The 22,926-nt window shown below is 51.7% G+C and overlaps 1 protein-coding gene across 1 annotated transcript in view; it reads right to left on the bottom strand.

The window, feature by feature from the left end:
• Positions 1-403: 403 nt before the first annotated feature.
• SERINC2 (serine incorporator 2) overlaps positions 404-22,926 on the bottom strand; it is a 28,884-nt gene continuing 6,361 nt past the window's right edge. Inside the window, exons 2-10 of the mRNA XM_026657153.2 lie at positions 15,502-15,663; positions 13,578-13,765; positions 12,445-12,524; positions 7,382-7,519; positions 6,558-6,727; positions 4,842-4,932; positions 3,677-3,812; positions 3,010-3,222; positions 404-1,198 (exon numbers count right to left, since the gene is read on the bottom strand). Coding sequence (XP_026512938.1) covers positions 1,060-1,198; positions 3,010-3,222; positions 3,677-3,812; positions 4,842-4,932; positions 6,558-6,727; positions 7,382-7,519; positions 12,445-12,524; positions 13,578-13,765; positions 15,502-15,663 — 1,317 coding nt within the window. The 3' untranslated portion in view covers positions 404-1,059. The remainder of the gene's footprint in view (positions 1,199-3,009; positions 3,223-3,676; positions 3,813-4,841; positions 4,933-6,557; positions 6,728-7,381; positions 7,520-12,444; positions 12,525-13,577; positions 13,766-15,501; positions 15,664-22,926) is intronic.

A 22,926-nucleotide genomic window follows, 5' to 3' on the forward strand; every position in this document is an offset into this window, starting at 1 on the left:
CCCCCCTTTGTCCTTGTATAACCTGTGCAGGGCAAACTACATAAGGGGTAACGTGAGCAGCAGAGAGCACCCTGTGGCAAGGAGGTTTCAGAATGACACCTATATAGCAAATATCATTCTTGTTCTCCAAGGCAATCGCTTGTGAGCGTCACAGAATTCCCCGCAGCGGCCTCTGGACAGCGTCCATTGCTGTCAGTTTGGAGTCGGGGCTTCAGGGAATAACAATTTGGAGGGAGGGGCTACAGAGTGCATTGACTGCTCATGGGAGGGGCCTATGTGGAGATTGGATGGTGTAAATCAAGTGTAATTTGTGAAAGGTTTCCATTATGTTTCCGAGGCTGCAATTGGCTGTAACTGTTCTTCAGCCACATGCCTGGAGACTTGTAACCGTGAGACGGTTTGATCTATTGAAAGCTGGTTTATGAAGTTAGAATATTCCCTTGGGCCGATCACTGATTACACAGGGGTGGCTGATACTCAACCAATGCCAACTGATACTGAATTCTGGCTATTTATTTAAATCTTTGTAGGTCCATAGATAGGTACATGCTAAAATGGGCTGTGTAAGAATTATACAAAATGCTCCCTGGGTAACACGAGTCAAAGAATGCATTGTACAAGCATCCGCTTAAAAACAAAACTTCTCAAAGGTGATTCAACTGCCTCCTTGCAAAAGAGCAGCCCGGAGGCCATGCTGAAACACCCAGACAAACTTGGGAGATCTACAATAGTAAAACAAACCCCAAAACAACCCATAAACCCAGCAACATTTCCTCCGACACTTCCGACTTCACCCACAAGCTACAGACTTTCCCTGCTTGGCACTTTTTCCCTTTTCAAACAATAAACAAAGAAAGGCACAATTCCGAGGAACTGGTCTCGGTGCAGAAACAGGAATCCAGGGTTCATCCATAGCTAGGACTTTCCCCACCATGAGAACCAAACCCAGCTCTAGGGACAGGGACAGGGACAGGGATCGGCCTTTGGCAACAGGGCTCCTTGGCTTGGAGAGTCCAAGCTGTCCAACAGGTTTGGACCATGGTTGTCTGCATGTCCTTTTCAGCTGAACTCCCGGCCAGGGAGTAGGATGGGGGCCACTAAGGTCCAGAGATAGAGGAGGAGACCAGCCCAGCTGGACGAGATCTTCACCCAGACTGCAGTCCACGGACTCGTCATCGTCTGGGAACCTTCATCGGGCCTGAAACACCAAACATAAGCCCCCCGCAGTCAGGTGAAATCGGGGCACTGCAACGTACCGGGTAGTCTAGTTCCAACTGGTATTTCCTGCCCATTCCCCTGCCCGTGCCCAGCTCTGTAGCTGGGAGAGAAGTAAGGAACTGAAGCCCTGTACCCAAGTGGATAAGTTGACTGTAGGGGTCACTCATGCGTGGGGCAAGGAGCGTGGGGGATTCCCTTAACTGGGAGTGCACCCGTTTAAATTCACACCTTTAATTAAACCAGTGCTTCCCTGGTCACTCCACACCAGCCTGCGTTACTGCCAATTGAAACCGCCTGCCCCCACTTGCCCTTGCTGCCCCGTGGACAGCAAGAGCCGGACCCGGGCCCAGCTGGGGAGAGCACGCTGGACCCGCACAGCTGCTGGGGAGCAAACGGGGGCTCATTCTGACGCGTGCATTGGCAAGACAGACTGTCAGCGAAGGGCTGCCGGAGCAGGGACCGGAGAAGTGCCTGAGCGACTGGAGCTTTATCAATAGCGAAGGAGAGAGAGAGGGGAGGGGCAGGATGGGGGCAGCGACAGACACGTCTCGGGCTCCCAGTTAGAGTCTCCCGGGTGAGGTTCTCCAACAGCCAGATCATCCTGACTTACCAGGGAGCCTGCAGAGCCCCCCCCCGGACTCTCACCAGAGGTCAGGCTCCATTGCAAGCTCCCTGCTCGCGTGCCTGGCAGAGTTCAGCTGAGGACACCTCCAAGGGGACCCAGCCTGCACGGCTGCTGCAGCTGCTCTGCACTGGTTACCAAGGCAACCCTGCTCTCGTGGCAGCACAGTGTGTGGGGGGGGGGAGAGGGGGGAGCCTGCCATGGCCGCATGCCCCCAGCGAGCCAGCCCAGAAACTCCACGTTCAGAGCAGAGCCACAGAGTCACTTGGGAGGCTGCACGCAGCTAGGGCTTGCTGATTGGCTGGGAAAGCTGTCAGTCACACCAGGCCAAGACCGCCTAATACTCATCTGCCTCTCGCCGGAGTGGCAGGGACGGGATGGGGAAAGGCATGGAGCTTTGGGCCCTATTACCAGCTCGGTAGCCAGCCAGGGTGAAACTCTCCCGGGGCAGAGGACCAGCGCGAGGCCTATGCACCACGCAAGTCCTGCTGGAGCCTCACAGGGCTCTGCCTGGCATGAATTTCGCCTTCAGAGATCTCTTGCTACGGTTGTGATGGGAGTGTTTGTCCCTGTGCCTCTCAGTATCTGCGATGTGGTCTCAGCGGCACGTTTACAACACAGATTGTGTCTGGGGGAGCCTTCCCCTGCCCTTGAAATCAAAGGTGACTCCGTGACATCATCGCTGTTTGACTGATGGGGAAACCGAGGCACGGAGCAATGAAGCATTTTTCTTGCGACGCAGATCCGGGAATAGACCCCAGGTTCCCTGATTTCCAGCCCAGCGCCTCACCCACCAACCCATCAATCCCAGAACACGAGGAGATTGAAGTGCTTCAGGGATAACCCCGGTGCCTCAATGCAGGCCTAACCTTTCCTGTAAGCAGTAATCAGCGGTCTGATGCTTCCTTAGCCCTGAATGAGCAGGAGGGAGAACAGCAACCACACCATGGGCTGGGGACACAGAGGCTCCACAGACTGCTCCCTCCACCCCAAATCACGGTGGAAACGCCTCCGCACAGCCAGTCACTGCTGGGCTGCCAAGCAAGCCTGATCCCATGCAGGCGTCGCCCCCTTCTCTGCCCTGCAGCCCCCAGCCAGAAGCACCGGCTCTTGGCACTCGCAGCGGGACCCCGGTGCGGACTCAGAGGCCGACGGCGGGGAGCTCCTACCTGTACCAGTTTGTGAGCGTCATCATGATGTAGAGGGAGGCCAGGAAGAGGCAGATGTGGAAGAAGGTGTAGTTGTAGGCCACGCCATCCTGCTCGTTGTCATAGGCCCGCTGCACCCCATCTTCCACACCCGGGTCCCCGCCACTCAGCATGGCCGGGCTTTCCTCGGTCAGCATCATCTTGTTCACTTGGCTGTGGTCTGAGGAGCGGACGCTGAGAGCAGAGACATCAGGGAGAAGTTAAGTCCACTGCAGAGAGGCTCAGAAGCTCTATACTCCTGCCGGCTTTGGATGATGTCTGCGGGGGAGTTCCCCTCCCCTCCTCGCTCACCCCTCTGGCTCACTCACAATGAACGGGGTCGTTAGCCAAATACCACAGCAGGCCAGGCTCTGCCCTCAGTTACATCTCGCTCAGGGGACGTCTCTGTCTAGCCCGAGCTGCACGATGCTCAGGAGAAAGCCCTGTGTGGGGGGCGCTGCCCTGGAGCTCCCAGGCCGGCATTGCTATAACGCCTCACGCCGACTTCCGGAGTCCCCCTGCTCTGGCTGCTCCGCGGCAGGGGACAGGACGAGAAGGATCCAGGGGGTTCCCCGCCCGGCGCAGAGACTCAGGCAGACACACTCCCCGTCGGCCATGGCAGGAGAGCCGCAGCAGCCTCAGCCCTCACCTGATGAAGAGTGTGCACAGGAGGAAGATGACCAATCCCACAATGCTCGGGGCATCCCACCACTGAGTCACCTGCCCGTCAGCCACGAGGCCAGCGGTGCTGTTCCTCACCAGGAGCGTGGGGTTACAGTACTTGTCTGAAAAGGAATTCAAAAGCCAGCGTAAGCAGCAAGACCCTTTCCACCCACTCGGACCTGCAGGGGACTGCGGCTCTGGCAGGTGGCCCTGGAGACCGGAGAAAAGGCACAGCCAGCAGCGCAGTAACTCGCTGCTCCTCCTCCCACCATCCCAGCAAACCAGGCCCTGGCAGGAGAGAGTGTCGGGGCAATGCACTGACCAGCTCGGGGACCCCTGTGGAGGTTGCTAACAAAGTTCGAGGTGAGAGCCAATTTCAAAGGTATTCGGTGTGCGCTGCACCCCGCTTATTTGACAGAGACCTGTGTCCCTTCCCCCCCCCCACCCCCCGGTCTGCTTTCCAATACAGACCTGAAGGTGAATGCCCGACAACACTGAACAACCCTGGCCTCCGAAGCTGAGACCCCCTTCACGCGCTGGAGTGCGGGCAACGATCCTCATGTAACTGACAATTTCCATCCACTCAAAGGCACACACACGAGCCCTGGACTGGCGCACACCCCACACCCACTGGGCTGGGTTGGATCTGGGCATGCATCACACTGCCCAGCCAGTGAGCCTCTAGCTACAACTCACCCGCTGCAGGGCTGGAAAGGGTCGGCCCTGAGCAGCAGCTACAGCTCCTGGGACTCGCCGGCTTCGGTTCTAGTTTGTAACCGGCAACAATCGCCAGCGAGGGGAGCTGGGTGCATGAGGGGCAATGAAGCCAACTGGACGCCAGACAGTAAAAGGTCACGTAGTCATTGGGAGAGGAGAGTGAGCAGGGAGAGGCCCTGGTCAGAGGGGTTAGGAGACAGACACCCCCTGCATTAGCCTTCCTGGATGGGCGCGTGCCATCCCAGGCTGCTCCAAGGCCACCTGCAGCCTCTGCTGGCCAGTCATCCGCTCCTTCGCACCCTACCTCGCCCTGCTCGTCAGAGAAGCCGGTTTGCCGAGCTCCAGGGGCAGGTCTCCCCAGAGGCTGAGGCAGGGTTCGCGTGATTCACCCTCGAGACACCGGCCGAAAGCCCTCGAGCGCCAGCGTCACTTACTTGGTACGTTCGCCAGGGCCGACCAGGTGATGAACAGGGTGTAGAGGGTGATGATGGAGGCTTGCAGCAGGCCTGAGTGAGGCTGAGCATCCTGCAAAGGCAATGAGCAGGTCATTCAACGTCGGCGCCATCCCCAGCACAACCAACCACCCGGCTCAGCCCAGCAGGCAGCATCACCGCCAGCCCTGGCAAAGCACCAGGCCCTGCCAGCCCAGCCCAGGGCAACGCCAGCAAGAGGCACCTTCCTCCCAGTACTGCTGCTGAGTATGCCCCGGCGCAGCGAGGGCTAGCCTGACCCTGCCCGACCGGACTAGCCCCCTGTCCCAGACAGGCCCTGACAAGCCACCGATTTCAAGCCCAGCAAGTCTGAACTGAAAGCACCAGATGCTCCAGAGGGAGGTGAAGGAACCCTGCAGAAGCAGTTCTGGGATAACTTGCCCGAAGGAAGTTTCTTCCTGACCCCAAACAGTCAGTTGTTGGCCTATGCCCTGAAGCAGAAGGTTTTATACCCCTACGTAGTGTAACTGTCGATACGCTCATCGTTCATAGACATGGCTAACCCCGTTTTGAATCCTGCTAGGCGCTTGGCCTCAGTGAGGTCTTGTGGCAGCAAATTCCACAGGTTAATTTTGTGCCGGGTTATTAGAAGCATCAGACAATCCTGCGAGACGTCCCCGCCCAATCCTGATGACACTGCAAGCCGGGGGTCCTCAGTGCTGAGCGCCAGGTGACCTCGGCTCAGCAATCTGGGAGGCTGGCCCAGTGTTGCCTACCAATGCCAGCTTATGGCACAGCCTCAGAGCATCTTAGGGTGACCAGATGTCCCGATTTTATAGGGACAGACCCGATTTTTGGGTCTTTTTCTTATATAGGCTCCTATTACCCCCCACCCCCGTCCCGATTTTTCACACTTGCTGTCTGGTCACCCTAGAGCATCTCCACCCTTCCCCATCTCACCAAGCTGGCTGCCAGGAGGAGTAGCAGAAGTTCCCTTCTCCTCTTCCCCTTCTCCTGGCTGCTGCAAGGAACGAGAGGATCCCACAGCAGGGCCCCAGTCACTCTGCACTCCCCAGATCAGGCAGCACAGAGAGTGACAGACACAGGCAGAGTGCAGGGAGCCCAGCACACGCTGCTGGAGCCGCTGAGAAGCTCTATATGGCCACACACAGCTTTTGAGCCATGATCTGAGCAGCCTTGCTGCAGACCATTGCTTGAATGGTCTTCCAAGAGTCCATCACTTCGGCCAAGCCAGCGGAGACGGGTGCTGGCCCCCTTGGGGGGAGGGGGGGTAATCGGAGAAGCTGGCTCCATCGCCCACCACGAATGCAGGCTGCAGAGCGTGCTGACTAGCTCCGATTGCAGACAGTGGCTGGCTGGCTCGGCAGGACTGAGGCCCCCTCTAGAGCCAGGGCTCTGTTATCCGAAATGGGGTTCTCCCCCAAGAGCTAAGTCAGGGGAGGTGTTATCTGAAACCAGGCCAGAGCTGGGGCCGTCTCCATGTCAGATGAGGGGCTTTTGTTTCACAGAGGCTGGGCTGTACCGACTTCGGCATCAGTAACTCATCGCCATTACAAACTGGGCCTGCCGTTGGGCCTAACCCATATGGGCAGCTCAGCCGCTGTTCCCTGCTCAGCCACCAGATGGCGTGTGAGCTGCAGGGGGCGGAGCAGCCTGTGCAGCCACAGGCTTCCAACAGCCGCCCGGTTCCCCCCTCACCTGGATCTTGGGCAGGATGGACACCACAGAGGCGATGACGCAGAAGATCAGGTTGAGGCTGATCAGCACCTTGTTCTCCGTGCAGCCGTCAGGCTTGGTGTAGTAGACGTACAGCAGCACCACGGCCGCGAGGGAGACCGCGTAGAAGATGAAGGTGAAGATGAAGAGGGCTGGGGAGGAGAGAGGATGGAACTGGCTGCAGTGCTCGCTGGGGGCCTGCACGGGGGGGCAGAACCTGGCTGGGCTCAGAGTTCAACGTCACACGCCCTGCATGGGTTTCACACGCCCTGCATGGGTTTCACACGCCCTGTAAAGTTTTGGCCTGCTACTGGCACAAAAACAACAAGGAGTCTGGTGGCACCTTAAAGACTAACAGATTTATTTGGGCATAAGCTTTCGTGGGTAAAAACCTCACTTCTTCAGATGCATAGAGTGAAAGTTACAGATGCAGGCATTATATACTGACACATGGAGAGCAGGGAGTTACTTCGCAAGTGGAGAACCAGTGCTGACAGGGCCAATTCCTTGGCACAAGTTACCCGAGATCCCTAGAACTCACAGGAAGGGGTTAGTCTGTTTTTATAGCTTGTGTGTGGTCACTTTCCCTGTCTTCCTGCACGGTCCCACAGCTGTAGGGAAGAGAAACGCTACCGGCAGGGAAACGTGATCCTTAAGCCACCACAACGGGCAGGAGCAGGGTCTCACCCAACTTTTAGGCTGATTGGACGTTAACGCTAAAGGGGCCCCATCAACTTATCTGTCCCATTTCATGAAGAGACAGGAATCTACTTGGGTGGATCTACCAGAATACGCTCCGTACAGACCTGCATACCAGCCCTTGGCGTTGCCTTCGTTCGCATTACGAAGCCAGATCTGACTCCAGGAGTGGGCAAAGTCAATCAGGAGGATGAGCTGGATGAGGATGAAGAGGAAGGACCCCACCACGCCGAAGTAGAACCACACTGGAGTGGGGAGAAAGAGAGAAAGGAGTTAATGCTGGGAATTTTTATAAGTTCTTGATAATACCAATGAGTCCCTTGGGGATGAAGCCAATAGAAGAGACTTCTCACTAGCTTCTCTGCCCAGGCACTGTGCTGCTGAGGAGACACCAGCTCAGTGCGTGTCAGTGATGCAAGTCCACAGTGCATCCTACCGAGATGATCTCTGCACTGAGATCAGCTCCGAGGAGAGACTATGGACAGCTGTCCGTCCTCTGGGATACAAGGGAAGGTTCCCATTGCAGAAGGGAGTGCTTAAGACTTCATCGTCAGGCTTTAGGCCAGCTTCTCTTCTCCCTCAGCCCCCACCCCGCAGGCTGGGTCCTTGGCTAAACTACAGAAGAGGCGTGCTCTTAACTGGGGTTTAAAACAGCAGGGAAGACACTGCAACTTGGCTTGTAGCACAGGTTAGAGCCTACGTGGGAGCCAGAGCTGAACTCATGCTGCTATCCTGAGTTAAAAGCAGAGTTTCCAGGACATCACTGCCATTTTAACCAGACTTAGCTAACCTGAGTGAAGGACACAGCTTCGCCTGGGTGGAGATAAGCCCATACCAGCTTTTACCCCATTACCAGGCAATTATACATCTAACGAGGCTAGCTTGGCCCTCCCCAGATATCTGTGGGTTATCCTAGGGCTCAGCTTAGAGCATTAATTATTATTTGTATTGCACTGGAGCCTATGAGCTCCGGTCACAGAGCAGGGCCCCGCTGTGCTAGGCGCTGTACAAACAGAAAAGAAAGACGGTCCCTGCCCCAAGAACAAGCATTCAGGGAGTGTTGGGGCGAGGTGATTAACGTGTGTAAAGACCTGGGTTAATCAGCAAAACCAAATAAGCCCTAAGACCTGGGCCCAGCAAAGAGGTGTGGCAGGGTCGGGAAGGGTCGCAGAGGATGGGACCAACCTGGGGGAGCTGCAGGACTGGGCAATGCCTCACACTGCTGTTCTGGGATTTGAAGAACTAGCTTGAATTTGTGAACCTGTTGACCTATAATCTGAACTCACCCGCCAAGGGAGAGTCAAACCACCGGTGTCTCTGGCTAGAGAGCAGCTCGCGCTCCCTCTCCATGCTGGTCAGCTGGATTTTTACCACTCGCTACCGGAAGAGCCTCCATCCAATGCTCCGGATGCCACCTTTGGCAGCCTCTTCAAAGAGCACCCAGCAATAGACAGACCGGTCTGCCAGTCCGAGATCAAACAGCCCAGCGACAGAGTCACTGTAACAATCAATTAACCTCGTCTGAGACCGCACTAGAGACAGCCACCCCCTGACCTGCACCAGAAAGCCAGGCTGGGACCCCAAGGATCCCGCACCAGGCCGCATTATTCCAGTTAATGGCGCTCTCTCCCTCCCTGCTTCCTTTCACAGCCAAGCACAAGCCCGCTAACCGCACGGATGAACCAGATCAGGAAACACATGAACCCTTCTGTCCTGGAGAGTCATTTTCTTCTGTCGCTCTGCTGCCAGCGTGCCCATGTGATCAGACACAGAGCCTTGACCCTATTACCTCCCAGTCTGCTCCCAAAGGCTGAGGCTGTGCCAGGGGCTAGTTAGATTTTTTTCCCCAAATGGGAATTTTGCTTTGGCAGAGAAATGGGGGATCATTTCCTGTGGCGGGACTAATGGACGTTCTGTCCCCGCCCCGGCTAATGGAGGGGTTTGTTTTTATATTTCTATCACACTCACCTACGTCATCACTTGCTGATTCACAATGCGAACTCCTCCAGCTAATATAACGGGCAAACAAATTCACGTTTGCTGGAAGAGTGAAAACATCCACCTTCCTTGAAAGCAGACGCTGTAGCACAGCTGCCTTGGGGGAGGGTCACTACGGACTCTGGGGGTGTTCTCCACACGCCTCCTTGCTCAGTCGGTTCCGAAGCGATCGCACACATTGTGGAGGGGGCACGTGCAATCCCACGGGGGCACGGAAAGCTCCCCCGGTGCCTCCCCACCCCCCATCACATCCCTCTCGCAGCACTCGGACTATTCCCATCCGTGGCCACTACCTAGGAAACTGGGCCACACTTTGCATGAAGGCTCCACACTGACGATGGGTCAATAGATGTTACAGCATGTTGCAGACAGGAGTGAGGGTGTATTACAAAGGGTTATAAGCACAGCAGTAGAAGCTGTTGTAAATGGTTATAAGCAACTTCGTGACCCCCTGGACCATCTGCAATGGATTCAAACATAGATGAACGCTTTATACCCAGAAGCGTAATATGAAGCGTGAACAGAAAGGGTGCATGACAAGCCCAGGGCCAGAGGACAGCGCCGTAACAGACACAGCAGCAGCGGGACGTGGGGAGGTTTAGGAAGTATACTCAGGACAGAGTTCGTCCCCACTCCCACCTGGAAGGGCTTTCTCCAGGCTTCCAAGCCCAGCACTGAAAACGGCTGCACCAGACTGATGAGCCGGTATTGTCAACAAGATCTGGAGCCATAAAAGCCCTGCTCTCTCCGGAGAGAGGGATGCTGGGAAATTTACTCCGACCACAGAAGGCAGCTGCGCTCTAGGTAACAACTTCAGGGGCAAATAACCGTGTCCGCAAAACAGGAATGTCTTGGGCGGAGTGCAATGGGGCCGGCCCAAGAACATGCAGCCGTAAGGCAGCTGCAAAGGGACACACTTTATCAACCAGTTTACAGTCGCTGTGCATCTTGCAAGACACCATGTTGTTCCACCTGTTAACTCTTCTGGCTTGTCTACGCAGGGAAACTGACCGGAATTGCTATTCCAGAATCAGAGTGTCCACCCAGGCAGCTATAGCAGAATATTTCTAGTACTGCAAATTCACACCCTACCTTATTCTGGATTAACTCCCCTGTGTAGACCAGCCCTTACACAGACAAGAACCAGTTGCTGAGACACAGAATACAGCCAGGCTGGATTACAGCAGCATCAGTACTGGGTTTGCTTCATAAGTTATTTCTTGCTGTTGGTCAACTAAGCTATCCTAAAACCCGCCTCGGCCACTAGGAGAGAGCCATTTCCCTTCTGTGTCCTGCCCTGGCTCAGCAGGGTGCACGCCCACCAGCAGCGACTTTCCTATCCATGCAAGGCCAGGCGCATGAGCAGTTAATAAGGCATTAATACCACGCTTCTGTAGCTAGTAAGCACCACTGCCCTCAGCTGGGGGAAGTGAGCATTGCTCAAAAGTTTGGCAACTTGGTAAGGACACTCCCCGTGTTCCTATGTTTGTGACTCTCGCTCTTTCGTGCCAATGAGCATGACAACGCTCTGACCAGCTGGACAGCAAACAGCAGCTCCATTTCAGCTCCGCTTGTGTTACTTTTGGAGCCGATGGCTAATAGAGCTGTCCCCTGTGCTGTATGTGGAGCTGAGATGCCATTTGCATGCATGAGTTACTGCTTCACTACAGCTCAGAGACGAAGGCTTTGTCTGCACACAATCCTGCACTGGTACAGATCCATGTATGGACACTATTGTTCCAGTTTAATTTACACCTGTTCCTAATCAAATTAAACTAAATGAAATAAGCCAGGTTTAAACCAAAATAAGAATATGGCACTGGTATAATTAAATCGGTTTAAACCCACACCTTTAAACTGGAGAAGTTCTGTGTATCGACAAGCCCAGAGAGGAAGTGAAGAATATGATGGTGATTGGCCAGTTAAATTATCTGCCTTGCTTCTAGTCCAACCGGCAATGGGCATTTTCCCTTCCCTGCATCAGAGAGCACTAAGCAGCAGAACCCTCAAGTGATGTAGTACTTCTTAACAGTCAAAAATCAGGGGGGAAAAAAAGATTTTAAATGTTCTGCCAGAAATCAGACCTTCCAAAGCACACGGTGTGTCTGTGAGGGGGTGTTCTGTAGCTATTTTTATGGCAGCATTTCTCAAACGTGGCCACCAAAGCTTTTCTTGTGGCCACAGGTTCTTGGGCTGTGATTGGGGCGGGTGGGAGGGGACACACAGCGGCCCCTCCCACTCCCTGGTGCTCCTGGATGCACTACTTTGATGTTGGTTGCTGGGGGTCGCCAGCAGGGGTTGGGCCCTGTCCCCCTCTGCAGATACCTGGGGCACAACGCTGGAGGACCAGGCAGCCGGTGAGTTCCCCATTTGCCATAGGGTGGTGGGGCTCGGGCTTTGGGCTTCAGCCCTGAGTGGTGGGGCAGCAGGCTCTGGTCATGGGGATTCGGGCTCCAGCCCTGGGCTCTGGAGCTGCATGGCGGCTCCATCCCTATCGCCCCTGGCCCCCGCTGCCTCCCCTGACCCCCATCCAGGGCTTAATTTGTCCCCAGGCTTGCCTGGTGCTGAGTAAGTCCACTGCGAAAAGTGATACTTGTGTGGTTGTTAATATCACTTTTCACAACAGACTTACTAGCTAGCAATAAAAAAATTACAATCATTTGGACGTGTATATGTGCCTGTTTGTTTTGGTTTTCCTAAAGCTAATTAAGTATCTCAGGGAAAAGTGTGAGAGCGGCCACCTGCAAGAGTTGGTGGCCGCACTCTGAGGCAACCAAATAATTTGTCCTGAGAACCCCTGTATCTATGATGTCGTTACCTGGGGGGCTCACATCCAATTCAAAACAACACTCATTCAGTTGAGATGACTGGCTCTTTTATCTGTCCTACAATGGGCACCCCGGGGCACTCACCCCAACCCAGGTGTAAGGCCTGCGTGAACCAGCATCGCACCAAGGCCTTGAGCTACCTAAAGCTGGGCTCCAGCAGACCACCAAGGGAAGTGGGTTTGAGAGGCCAGGGACCTCGCCTGAGAACGTCCCGATATTGTTCAAGACTCCAAGGACTAACAGCAAGAGCAGTCTGTAAGCACTGACTTATATTAAGGCACAGCCGAGGTTGCATGTAACCTGCGGAGAGGCATGGATGTGTTTATACATGTACGTGTCTTTACCTGACGTGAACGATCCATCGGGAATATAGAAAGCGCCCACTGTGATTCCAATCAAAATCAGGAATTTGAAGAACCAAAACCTGGATGGGAAGACAAGAGGTAAGCAAAGCCACCTGAGACCGAGGAAGGGAAGCAAGCTGGTGAGGCCCATCTGGGCCGAGTCCTACGCCCACTGACGCTCTTTAATGCTACTTGGCGTTGAACCAGAGAACAGGAGTGCAGTTGACTCATGCTATTTATAGTGCACAGAATCTATGGCAGGTGTTGGCTTCCTGCCCTGTTTCCAGTCAAAAACAAGTCACACTTCTCTCTGGTCGGGAAAATAGTTACCTTTAAAAAAACAAAAAATCTGCTTTTGTAGATAAGCTGCTCTGTGATTGGCTTGGAAAACAGAATGTTTACATGCAGCAGCCAATCAGAATACAGCTATTAAATAATGCTAGACAGAAGAACTGTTCCTTTCTTGCACCAGCATTCATCAGGGAAAATAATTAAAGCTCCAGTCAGCATTTTATGGAACAGAGCAGTCATAGATCAGTGACGCCTGCTTTCAAATGAGCAAGAACTGCAGTATTTATCTAGCAGCGGGAGGCTATTACCCTGCAGTAACATCTGCTTCGACCATGAGAGCTGCAGGGAGTTCAGGGCCAAAATTTAAAGTGTTTTGTTTATTTTGAGAGAAATGTTACATACCTACCATTACGAGATTTACCTTTGCACCAGTTCCCCTGCAGGGTCTGCAAACTAAACAATGCAATTGGGCTAGAGCATGAGAAACAGAAAGCAAAAGCGGGGCGCTGCCTAGTTATTGGACTCAATATCCTTCCTTACAAAGAGAGTGAATCCTAATTGCCTTCATTGCAGGAAATCCTTGGTGAGGTTCTGTGGTCTGCATTAGACAGGAGGTCAGACCAGATGATCTCTTTCTGGCCTTAAAAACTGACCAGCAGATTCCCACCAGGGAGATGAAAAAGCATCCGCAATATAAAGCGGACAAGATTTTTTTGAATTACTTCATTGCGAACAATCAGTGGCTCCGTTCGTAACATGCCAAGGACGTTTTAAAATAATTGTGACTTAAGTGAAGTGCTTCCTGTTAACATCAGCGAGGCGAGAAGTCACAGTAGCCTCACCCATTCTGAATTGCTGCTCTTGGGTCCTTACTGCTCCTCACACAGATCATGATCAAGGCGAAGAGGAGGAAGAAAGCAGCCGTTGCAAAGCACATGCGGTACACAGACTTATGACCCAGGAAGGACTTGCAGTTGACACGACCTTGGATGCCTAGACTTGAACTGCCTCCTTCACAAAAGCCAGGAAGCTGGTACAAGGAGAGACGGGGAGAAAACGGTTCTGTGAGCACCTCAGAACATCCTCTCAGAGCAGCGCCTAGAGACTCCACCAAGATCAGGGCCACTGCGCTAGGCACTGAATTTATACAGAGGTCTTGTCTACACATGAAAATTAATCCAGAATAAAGTAAGGTGTGAATCTAAAGTGGATTAATGATTCCAGATCAACTGCATGTGTGGATGCTCTTATTCCAGAACGAGTGCCTTCAAATTAGCTTAACCAACTTCCAAAAAATAAGTGCATTCAGCTGATTTGGAATAAGCCATTCTAATTCTGGAACTGAGTTAATCAGGAACAGCTATTCTGGAATAACTCCCCATGTGGACAAACCCAAAATAAGAGTCAATCCATCTCTTGAGCTAATAAGCAAAACAAAGGGATGGGAGGGGAAGTGACTTGGCCAAAGTCACATAGCAGGCCAACAGCAGAAGCAGGAATAAAATGGGGGGAGGGATAGCTCAGTGGTTTGAGCATTGGCCTGCTAAACCCAGGGTTGTGAGCTCAATCCTTGAGGGGGCCGTTTAGGGATTTAGTTGGGGATTGGTCCTGCTTTGAGCAGGGGGTTGGACTAGATGAGGTCCCTTCCAACCCTGATATTCTATGAACCCATGCCTCCCATATCCCAGTCCAGTACCCCAGGCACTCCACCATGCTAGGTAATTGCTTTTCCTTTTTAACTGGGATTTCAGGGGAAATAGGTCCCAGTCTTGCAAGCAGCTCTGTGCTGGCAAACCCTTTACGGACTCTGTGCAGAGGCAGAGTTATTTGCAGGGCCAGGGGCCTTTAATTCGCTACAAGTTTAGGCAAAGGGGGCTGGTAGCCAGAGTCTGACTGGCTTCACAATGTCCCTTTGTAGCTTGCACACAAGGACTGACCAGAATTCACAAAGTTCTCACCAGAAACGTAACTGTTCCTCTTTGGGGGAAAACACTTAGTCAATGTGCTGCTGGCAAAGGTGCAGCCAGGCAGCCCTAGAGGGTGCCGCCCACAAGACAGGGACAGTTCTGGCAGTGGGAGTATCATCTCCCACCAATGAGCCTCAGCCTTAATATGGAGTGACCACTTCTAGTGGGGGGGGGGAGTTAAGATGCACATTTTTAACAGCAAGGGTGAATAACCCTTGGAACATCTTCCCAGGGGATGTGGTGGATCCTCCATCACTGGGCATCTGAAGACTGGCTGTGGTCCTGAAATACACCCCCTCATTTAACCACAAGCGATTGGCCTCCACGCAGGAATTACAGGGTGACATTCTAAGACCTGCATAACACAGGGCAAATTAGCTGAACATAATTTAGACAATCTATTAATTCAGTCTTCATGACCCGTTGGTTACTCAGCCAGTTACAATGCCAGGACGGGACTGAGGGAGCATGGCCCAATGGACAGCGAGTTGTGAGAACTGGGTGATAGGTCACGTTGTCTCACCGTGCCTCAGTTTCCCCATCTGAAAGAAGAGTTAATAACACCCTGTCTTTATAAAGCACATTAGGATCTATGGGCGGTGGGAAGGGAACACTGAGTGCTAAGTATTAACATCGTTTTTCCTTTCTTCAGTGTCAGAGGGCTTCAATATTTAAATCCTCTTTCCCCGTTACGTTTTCTGACACCTGCCCCCCCAACCTCAGTTCACTCCTGGCTTGTGCCTTTGCTCAGAGGTCCCACATCAGTGGGGTGGGGCAGGACATTGGAAATGCTGCTTACCTTGTGCAGCTGTTCTTCCACTCCGGGTATGATCATGATAATGGAGACCAGCGTGCCCAGGAACAGGAAGAAGGTGAAGATGAGGCGGGAGATGGTGGAGTTCCTTGTGGAGGGGCAGCAGCCGCACAGGAGGCAGGGAGCTGAGCCGCACAGACATGACACCTGGCAATGGAAGAGTCAGACTGAGCAAACAGCGCAGAACAAGAGATGGTACCCGGTGCCGTGGCCGATGCGCTTCCTGCCACGGGAATAGAACCTGGACTCCCCAGTCCCTGCCCCCAGGAAGAAACGGCACCTGGTTGCCTAAAAGAAAAGGGCTTCCCTCTGTCGCCCCAAACGTAACCGCGAGGGGCCATTATACAAAGGGGAAGGTACAGGCTAGGCAGGTCTGACAAGGTTTGGCTGATGGGCAGAGCCCAGGCTGAGAGATTCTAAGGCCAGTCTGACCTGCATCACACCGGCCCGAGGACTGCTCGGAGTTCAGTCCTGGATGAACGGAGCAGATCTTTTACACAAATGTCCAATGGCTAATTACCCGAACGGTTAAAAATTTACACCTTATTTCCATCTGGGTTTGGTTAGATTCACCTTCCAGCCACAGGCGCCGGCTTCCTCCTTTCCCCGGGAGTGTTCAACCCCTGCTCAGCCCCAGGCCCCGCCCCCACTCCACCCCTTCTCCCAAGTCTCCTCTCGGAGGAACTGCTTCCCGGGTTACACAGCAAGTCTGTAATAGAGCCAGGAATTGAACCTAGAACTCCTCAGTCCCTGGCTGGCATCATAACCACAAGACCATCCTTGGGCACACTGCAGCCTATGGACCTGATGCTGGTCTCATGCTGATCAAATATTGCAATAACTCCATTGCAATCAATGGCGTTAAACCAGAATGAGGTCAAAGTCTGGCCCCGGGTGCCTTAGGGCACTAGTGGTAGCACTGAGGATGGAAGCACTAGTGTGGACTAGCTGCCAGTGCTTTCACCGCCATGTGGTCCAACTCTGCTCCGAGCAGGGGAACAGTGCTAGACTCCCAGCCTGCTACACCAGGGCTCCCCCAAGAGCTGCCCCAAGTGGGAAAGACCAGAGCTGACACAGCCTAGCTGGGCACGGGCATGCTTTATGAGTTCTATTACCATTTGCTCCCAACCACACTGGCTGCTCAAACTATAACAGGGCTTCTGCATGGCAATTTGCTTTGTATAGATAATTATCCCTAGCTTTTCTCATCTGTAGATCCCAAAGTGCTTTACAAAGAGGTCAGTATCGTTACCTCCATTTTACAGATGGAAAAACTGAGGCACAGAACTTTACCCACAATCAGCCAGCAGGCCGGTGGCAGAGCCAGGGATAGACCCCAGGCCTCAGTACAGTGCCTTAGCCACCAGGCCATACTGCCCCCACTGCATGAGGCTTAAGTGTTGGTGGCTGCAATCTTCTACTTTCACCTATTTAGACCGGGTCTGCTCTGGATTCCCAGGCTGCCAGCACCACTGGGGCCTGAGTGCACAGCAAACAGAGTCCGAATACTGGATTGAGAGGATACCGGAAACTGACTCGGTGATGCTGGCAGGCCGGATGCCAGCTCTTGCCCAGGCTGCAGGCATTCTTAACCTTTACTGCAGCCTGCACCCCTTTGGTTCTCAAAATCTATGTTCTCGCCCCCCTGATCAAAAATCGTTGAAGTAGGTCAGTTCTTGAAACCTACATATATCATAACTATAGAATGAAAGAGATAAAATAAATACACACCTCTACCTCGATAGAACGCTGTCCTAGGGAGCCAAAAAAATCTTACCGCGTTATAGGTGAAACCGCGTTATATCGAACTTGCTTTGATCCACCGGAGTGCGCAACCCCGCCCCCACCCCCCCGGAGCACTGCTTTACTGCGTTACATCCGAATTCGTGTTATATCGGGTCGCCTTATATCGAGGTAGAGGTGTATAATTCTAATTTCGCAGTAAAATTAAGAATACATGAAAAATTACACACTTAATTTGCTTAATTTGTGTTTTCGATGATTTACCTTCTAAAAAAATCTGGCATGTCTCGCACCCCCAGAAAGGGGATCTCGCACCCCCAGAAAGGGGATCTCGCACCCCCAGGGGGTGCGTGCACCCCCAGGTTAAGAACCACTGCGCTAAGAACAACCAACCACGTAGCTGGAGACCAGCACAGGTCACCTGTATGTTCGTTTTGCTCAAAGCAGGTATTAGTCTCCTAAGAATGTATTCAGTGTTTAGACTCTGTGAAATGCTTGTCAATTGCTGCCTGCGTTTATCTCCCTTGTAATGTCTGGATTCCAGGCTATAAGAAAACACGTACGTTTTGGTTTATAACTTTAAAAAATGTTTGCCCTGAACTTGTGAACTCAGGCACCGGAATCATCACCCTGCCCACCCAGAAGGGCTATTGACAGGGCCGGCTCCAGGCACCAGCCCACCAATCATGTGCTTGGGGCAGCACCTGGAGGGGGGCGGCGCGGCGCAGCGCTCCGGCCCGAGAGCGGGGCCGCGACTGGGCTCGCCGCCCTCCCCGCGGCGCTCCGGCCGCCGGGGAGAGCGGAGCCCCGGCCGGGCTCTCCGCCCTCCTCCCGGCAGTCCGGCCGGTCGGGGAGAGTGGGGCCCCGGCCGGGCTCTCTGCCCTCCTCCCGGCAGTCCGGCCGCCAGCAGAGCCGCGGCGGGCTCGCCGCCTTCCCCTGCCGTGCTCCCCGCCGGGGGCGGAGGGGGGCGGCGGGAGGCTTTTTTGCCTGGGGCGGCAAAAAAGCCAGAGCTGGCCCTGGCTATTGATATCAAACAGCCCATAAAGAATCATCACCACACGAAGGCTTGGTTAACGGCCCTATCGCACCTGGGAAACGCTACCTGCAAGGAAGCTCCTCCTGTTGGCTTGGAAGCTGAATGAAGAAAATAAAAACAAAGCCACAGGAAAATTTTCCATCTTTTTGGCTGTTTAAACTCTAAAGGGCCAGAGGCTCTAACCTGAAACCAAAGATCTCCAGGGTCTGACTCCTGAGCCTGCCCTGAAAGACACTTTGAATTGACAGATCACTACAACTCTGTCACTCTTCGGATTAGATGGGAACTCGTTGGTTTGTGTATGGTTGTTTGCTTTAACCTGTAAATAACTCTCGTATTCCTTTTTCCTAGTTAATAAACTTTTAGGTAGTTTATTACAGGATTGGCTACAGGCCTTGTCTTTGGTGTAAGATCCAGGGCACCAACTGATCTGGGGGTAAGTGACTGGTCTCTTGGGACTGGAAGCAACCTGAACCTGGTGTGGTTTTTTGGGTAAGTGACCATTTATCACTAAGTCCAGTTTGTCCGGGTGACAAGCTAGACAGGAGAGTCTAAGGGGACTGTCTGTGACTCCATGGTAAGACGGTTGTGGTAATCCAGGAGATCACACTGGGTACTGGCTTGGTGAAATCTAATTCCAGAACACACCAGTAGTCTGGGGTGTCTGCCCTGTTTTTAACACTCGTCCTGTGGTAGGCACTCAGAGTCATGAGCCACTCCAGACAGCGTGACAGCTTCTAGTGTAATGTGGGAGGTGGAAGTACTGTCTTGTTCAGGTTACACAATTGAAGAGGCCTCCCGGAGATGTGTGTGTATATGTTATATGATAAGCTGCACGCAGAAAAAAGGGCATGTGAGGTTAAGTCATGGGGGGAATGTTACAGGAATTGAAAGTTGATTTAAATTTTAGCATTTTTGTGGGGCAAAAGCGAACTTGTAGAACCCCTAGCACGACAGACTGGCTGCTGCTTGACAGGGGCTGGGAAAGGAAGTTCTCCTCTTTGGAGTTTCTTTGCAGGGTCGCACGCTTCTGTGCTTACCTCGGCTGGGCTCCGTTACCCAACCTTTCAGATTACAGCCATGCTTTACCTGCCTAGTTTTAAACATCTCGTTATGCAGAAGTGGCTATTCCAATATTCACCCAGATCAACAGGGTTCTTCCTATTGGTGCCTGAAACTTTGGAACTGGTCCAAGTGATGTTCAAGCGTAATCACATTACAGACAGAGAAATGCCTCCTGGAGCGGATGGTAAGGCCTCACTTCACTCGGTCAGTACCTCATTAAAGCAGGCAGTGTGACCCTGCATGCACACAGGAAGAGCTAAAGTTGCGTGTTCATCCTTACGCTAACTTTCCTATTTCCTGGCTTTTTGAATGCTGCACTGTGCAACTTGATTGCTCTCTGAATGTGGCTCATTTGTATGGAACTTTCTAAGGGTTTGTTTTTTAAAGTAGGAAAAGAGACAAGAGGATTTAAGAAAAACGCAAAATTAAAAAAAAAAAGCATTAGTGTCTGTTATCTATGAATCCCTAAGCAGTGATCACTACCCCATCTGAAAGGAAACTAACACGAGCAGTAGGTCCTTCTTAGGACAGCATGTCCACGAAGAAAAGATTAAGTTACCATGGAGGAGAAAGATACCACCCTTCATTGACTGTCATATGCTCAAAACTACCGAGAGAAGCGAGGGAACCAAAAAACGACCTTGTCTTTTAAGACATAATCAAGAGCTGAACATCAAGACAAGTATGAGGAATGAAAAGTCACTGCTGTAATTGTGAAGTTAAGGGGGTTTAAGGTTGTCAAGTTCTGTCCCAGATCAGAGACCAAAACGCGGCCGTGTACACAAGCTAAATGGCTAAGGAAAATCTCTCCCATGTATACGTCATACACGATTTGCCCAGTGCCCATAACGTTGGCAAATCAAAACCACTTTTTTTCCAAATCAAGGCCATACTCGAATACTAACAGATGGCTCTTATACAGCGCTCATCATCCATAGAGCTAAAAAAAAGGTTGAGTATTATACCCCTTTTACAGATTGGGAAATCGAGGCAGAGAGAGATTAAGTGATTTGCCCAAGTGGGAAAACCAGGAATAGACCCTGTCCACTGGACCATGCTACTTCTCACCATTTCCAGGCCAAATTTCAATTTTAAAATGTCATCCAGTTTTCCTATAGTTTAAATGGGTTAAAAAAAAGTTGTGTGTTTTTTTTTTTAAGACAGTAACACAAATATTGTTTCTCCCACTTTCTGCTTCAAAAGTGGCTAGTCTCACTCTCTTTTGGTCAGAGATTAGCCATGGAAAATTTCAGCCCTAAAACTGCATGTTTTGGAGAATTATGAGTCTCTGAAAACAAGGAGCTAGAAGAGAAACTATTTTCCACCCTTCACCCTAGTGGACACTCCTGCTCCTGCTGTGTGACATGGGCACAGTACAACCTTACTCAGGGATTGCATGACACATCCAAGTAATGTTACATCCATATTTGGGGATAAAAACAGTCAGGAAACCAGTATGTTAGCATTGGTGTAACTGAATTACAACATAACTGCTGCTGGTAACACCCTCCCATCAGTTCCCTGCACAGAACGTCACACCATGTGATACTGCCAAGGCGAGGCCCTGGAGCAGTAACAAAGCAAATAGCCCTGCTACGCCCACAAGTGGGACAATAGCCGGACCATACATCAATAAGGATCAATAGTTCCATCAATAAGGACAACCTAAAACGGAAAGATTAGGGCTTGTGTCTTTTTCTTTTTTTTTATGATGTACAGAAGTGGCTACAGTTTCACTTCCTTGGCATTTGTGACGTAATGCTACTGATCCCCCGGGCATCTACAGAGTAACAGGAAAAACAGGATTGATGCCATCTGAATTTCTAAAGTAACAACTAAACAGAACCACACCCACCCACATGAGAACGGGAAAAAAACTATTTTCAGACTTTTTTTTGTATCTAATTAAAAAGCAAAAATGGAATAAACCCACTTTTGCCGCACTTCACAGGTCACCAGAATTAAAAATTATGCAAACGTCAAATCAGAGAATCATCTAATATTGCCAGAGATCTTCCGACACTTGACCATACAGTCCACCTGCTCACTGAGAATTTACTTACTTAGACACACAAAGGTCTCAATTCTCAGAAGAACAGGGGTTTTGAGTGCCAGATATAAGACCCCTTAGAAGGGGCAAGAACTCAGAATTTTCTGAAAATGAGATATCCTTAAGGTATCAAATTGGGCACCAATAATTGTTAGTCAATTTGGAACATGTTGGCCAGAGTTTATCCTGAGCTAGGGTGACCAGATAGCAACTGTGAAAAAACGGGACGGGGGTGGGGGGTAATAGGCGCCTATATAAGAAAAAGTCCCCAAAAATGGGACTGTGCCTATGAAAATGGGACATCTGGTCACCCTATCCTGAGCCTACAACATTTTTGAACTGATCCCTATAACCAGCCAGTGAGAAGGAACTCACATTAGCTAAATGCCTCTCCCTGGAAATGACATGTCTAGTTGGCTCCATGTCTAGTTGGCAGCCGGTATCAAGCGGAGTGCCCCAAGGGTCGGTCCTGGGGCCAGTATTGTTCAATATCTTCATTAATGATCTGGAGGATGGCATGGATTGCACCTTCAGCAAGTGTACAGATGACACTAAACTGGGAGGAGTGGTAGATACGCTGGAGGGTAGGGATAGGATACAGAGGGACCTAGACAAATTAGAGAATTGGTCCAAAAGAAATCTGATGAGGTTCAACAAGGACAAGTGCAGAGTCCTGCACTTAGGACAGAAGAATCCCATGCACTGCTACAGACTAGGAACCAAGTGGCTAGGCAGCAGTTCTGCAGAAAAGGACGTGGGGATTACAGTGGATGAGAAGCTGGATACAAGTCAACAGTGTGCCCTTGTTGCCAAGAAGGCGAACAGCATTTTGGGCTATATAAGTAGGAGCATCGAGGGACGTGATCATTCCCCTCTATTCGACATTGGTGAGGCCTCATCTGGAGTACTGTGTCCAGTTTTGGGCCCCACATTACAAGAAGGATGTGGAAAAATTGGAAAGAGTCCAGCGGAGGGCAACAAAAATGACTAGGGAGCTGGAGCACATGACTTATGAGGAGAGGCTGAGGGAACTGGGATTATTTAGTCTGCAGAAGAGAAGAATGAGAGGGGATTTGATAGCTGCTTTCAACTACCTGAAAGGGGGTTCCTAAGAGGATGGATCTAGACTGTTCTCAGTGGTACCAGAGGACAGAACAAGGAGCAATGGTCTCAAGTTGCAGTGGGGGAGGTTTAGGTTGGATATTAGGAAAAACTTTTTCACTAGGAGGGTGGTGAAGCACTGGAATGGGTTACCTAGGGAGGTGGTGGAATCTCCTTCCTTAGAGGTTTTTAAGGTCAGGCTTGACAAAGCCCTGGCTGGGATGATTTAGCTGGGGATTGGTCCTTCTTTGAGCAGGGGGTGGGACTAGATGACCTCCTGAGGTCCCTTCCAACCCTGATATTCTATGATTCTATGACAGCATCACTACACTGAACATATAAAAGATATGTTCAGTTCAGCTCTGTTGGGATCATTTGTGGGGAGAAAGATGCAAATTAATGTTTGCTGAACATT

Source organism: Terrapene carolina, unplaced genomic scaffold, assembly GCF_002925995.2.
Source record: "Terrapene carolina triunguis isolate 2854851 unplaced genomic scaffold, T_m_triunguis-2.0 Scaffold236, whole genome shotgun sequence".
In the NCBI taxonomy this organism is placed as follows: domain Eukaryota; kingdom Metazoa; phylum Chordata; order Testudines; family Emydidae; genus Terrapene; species Terrapene triunguis.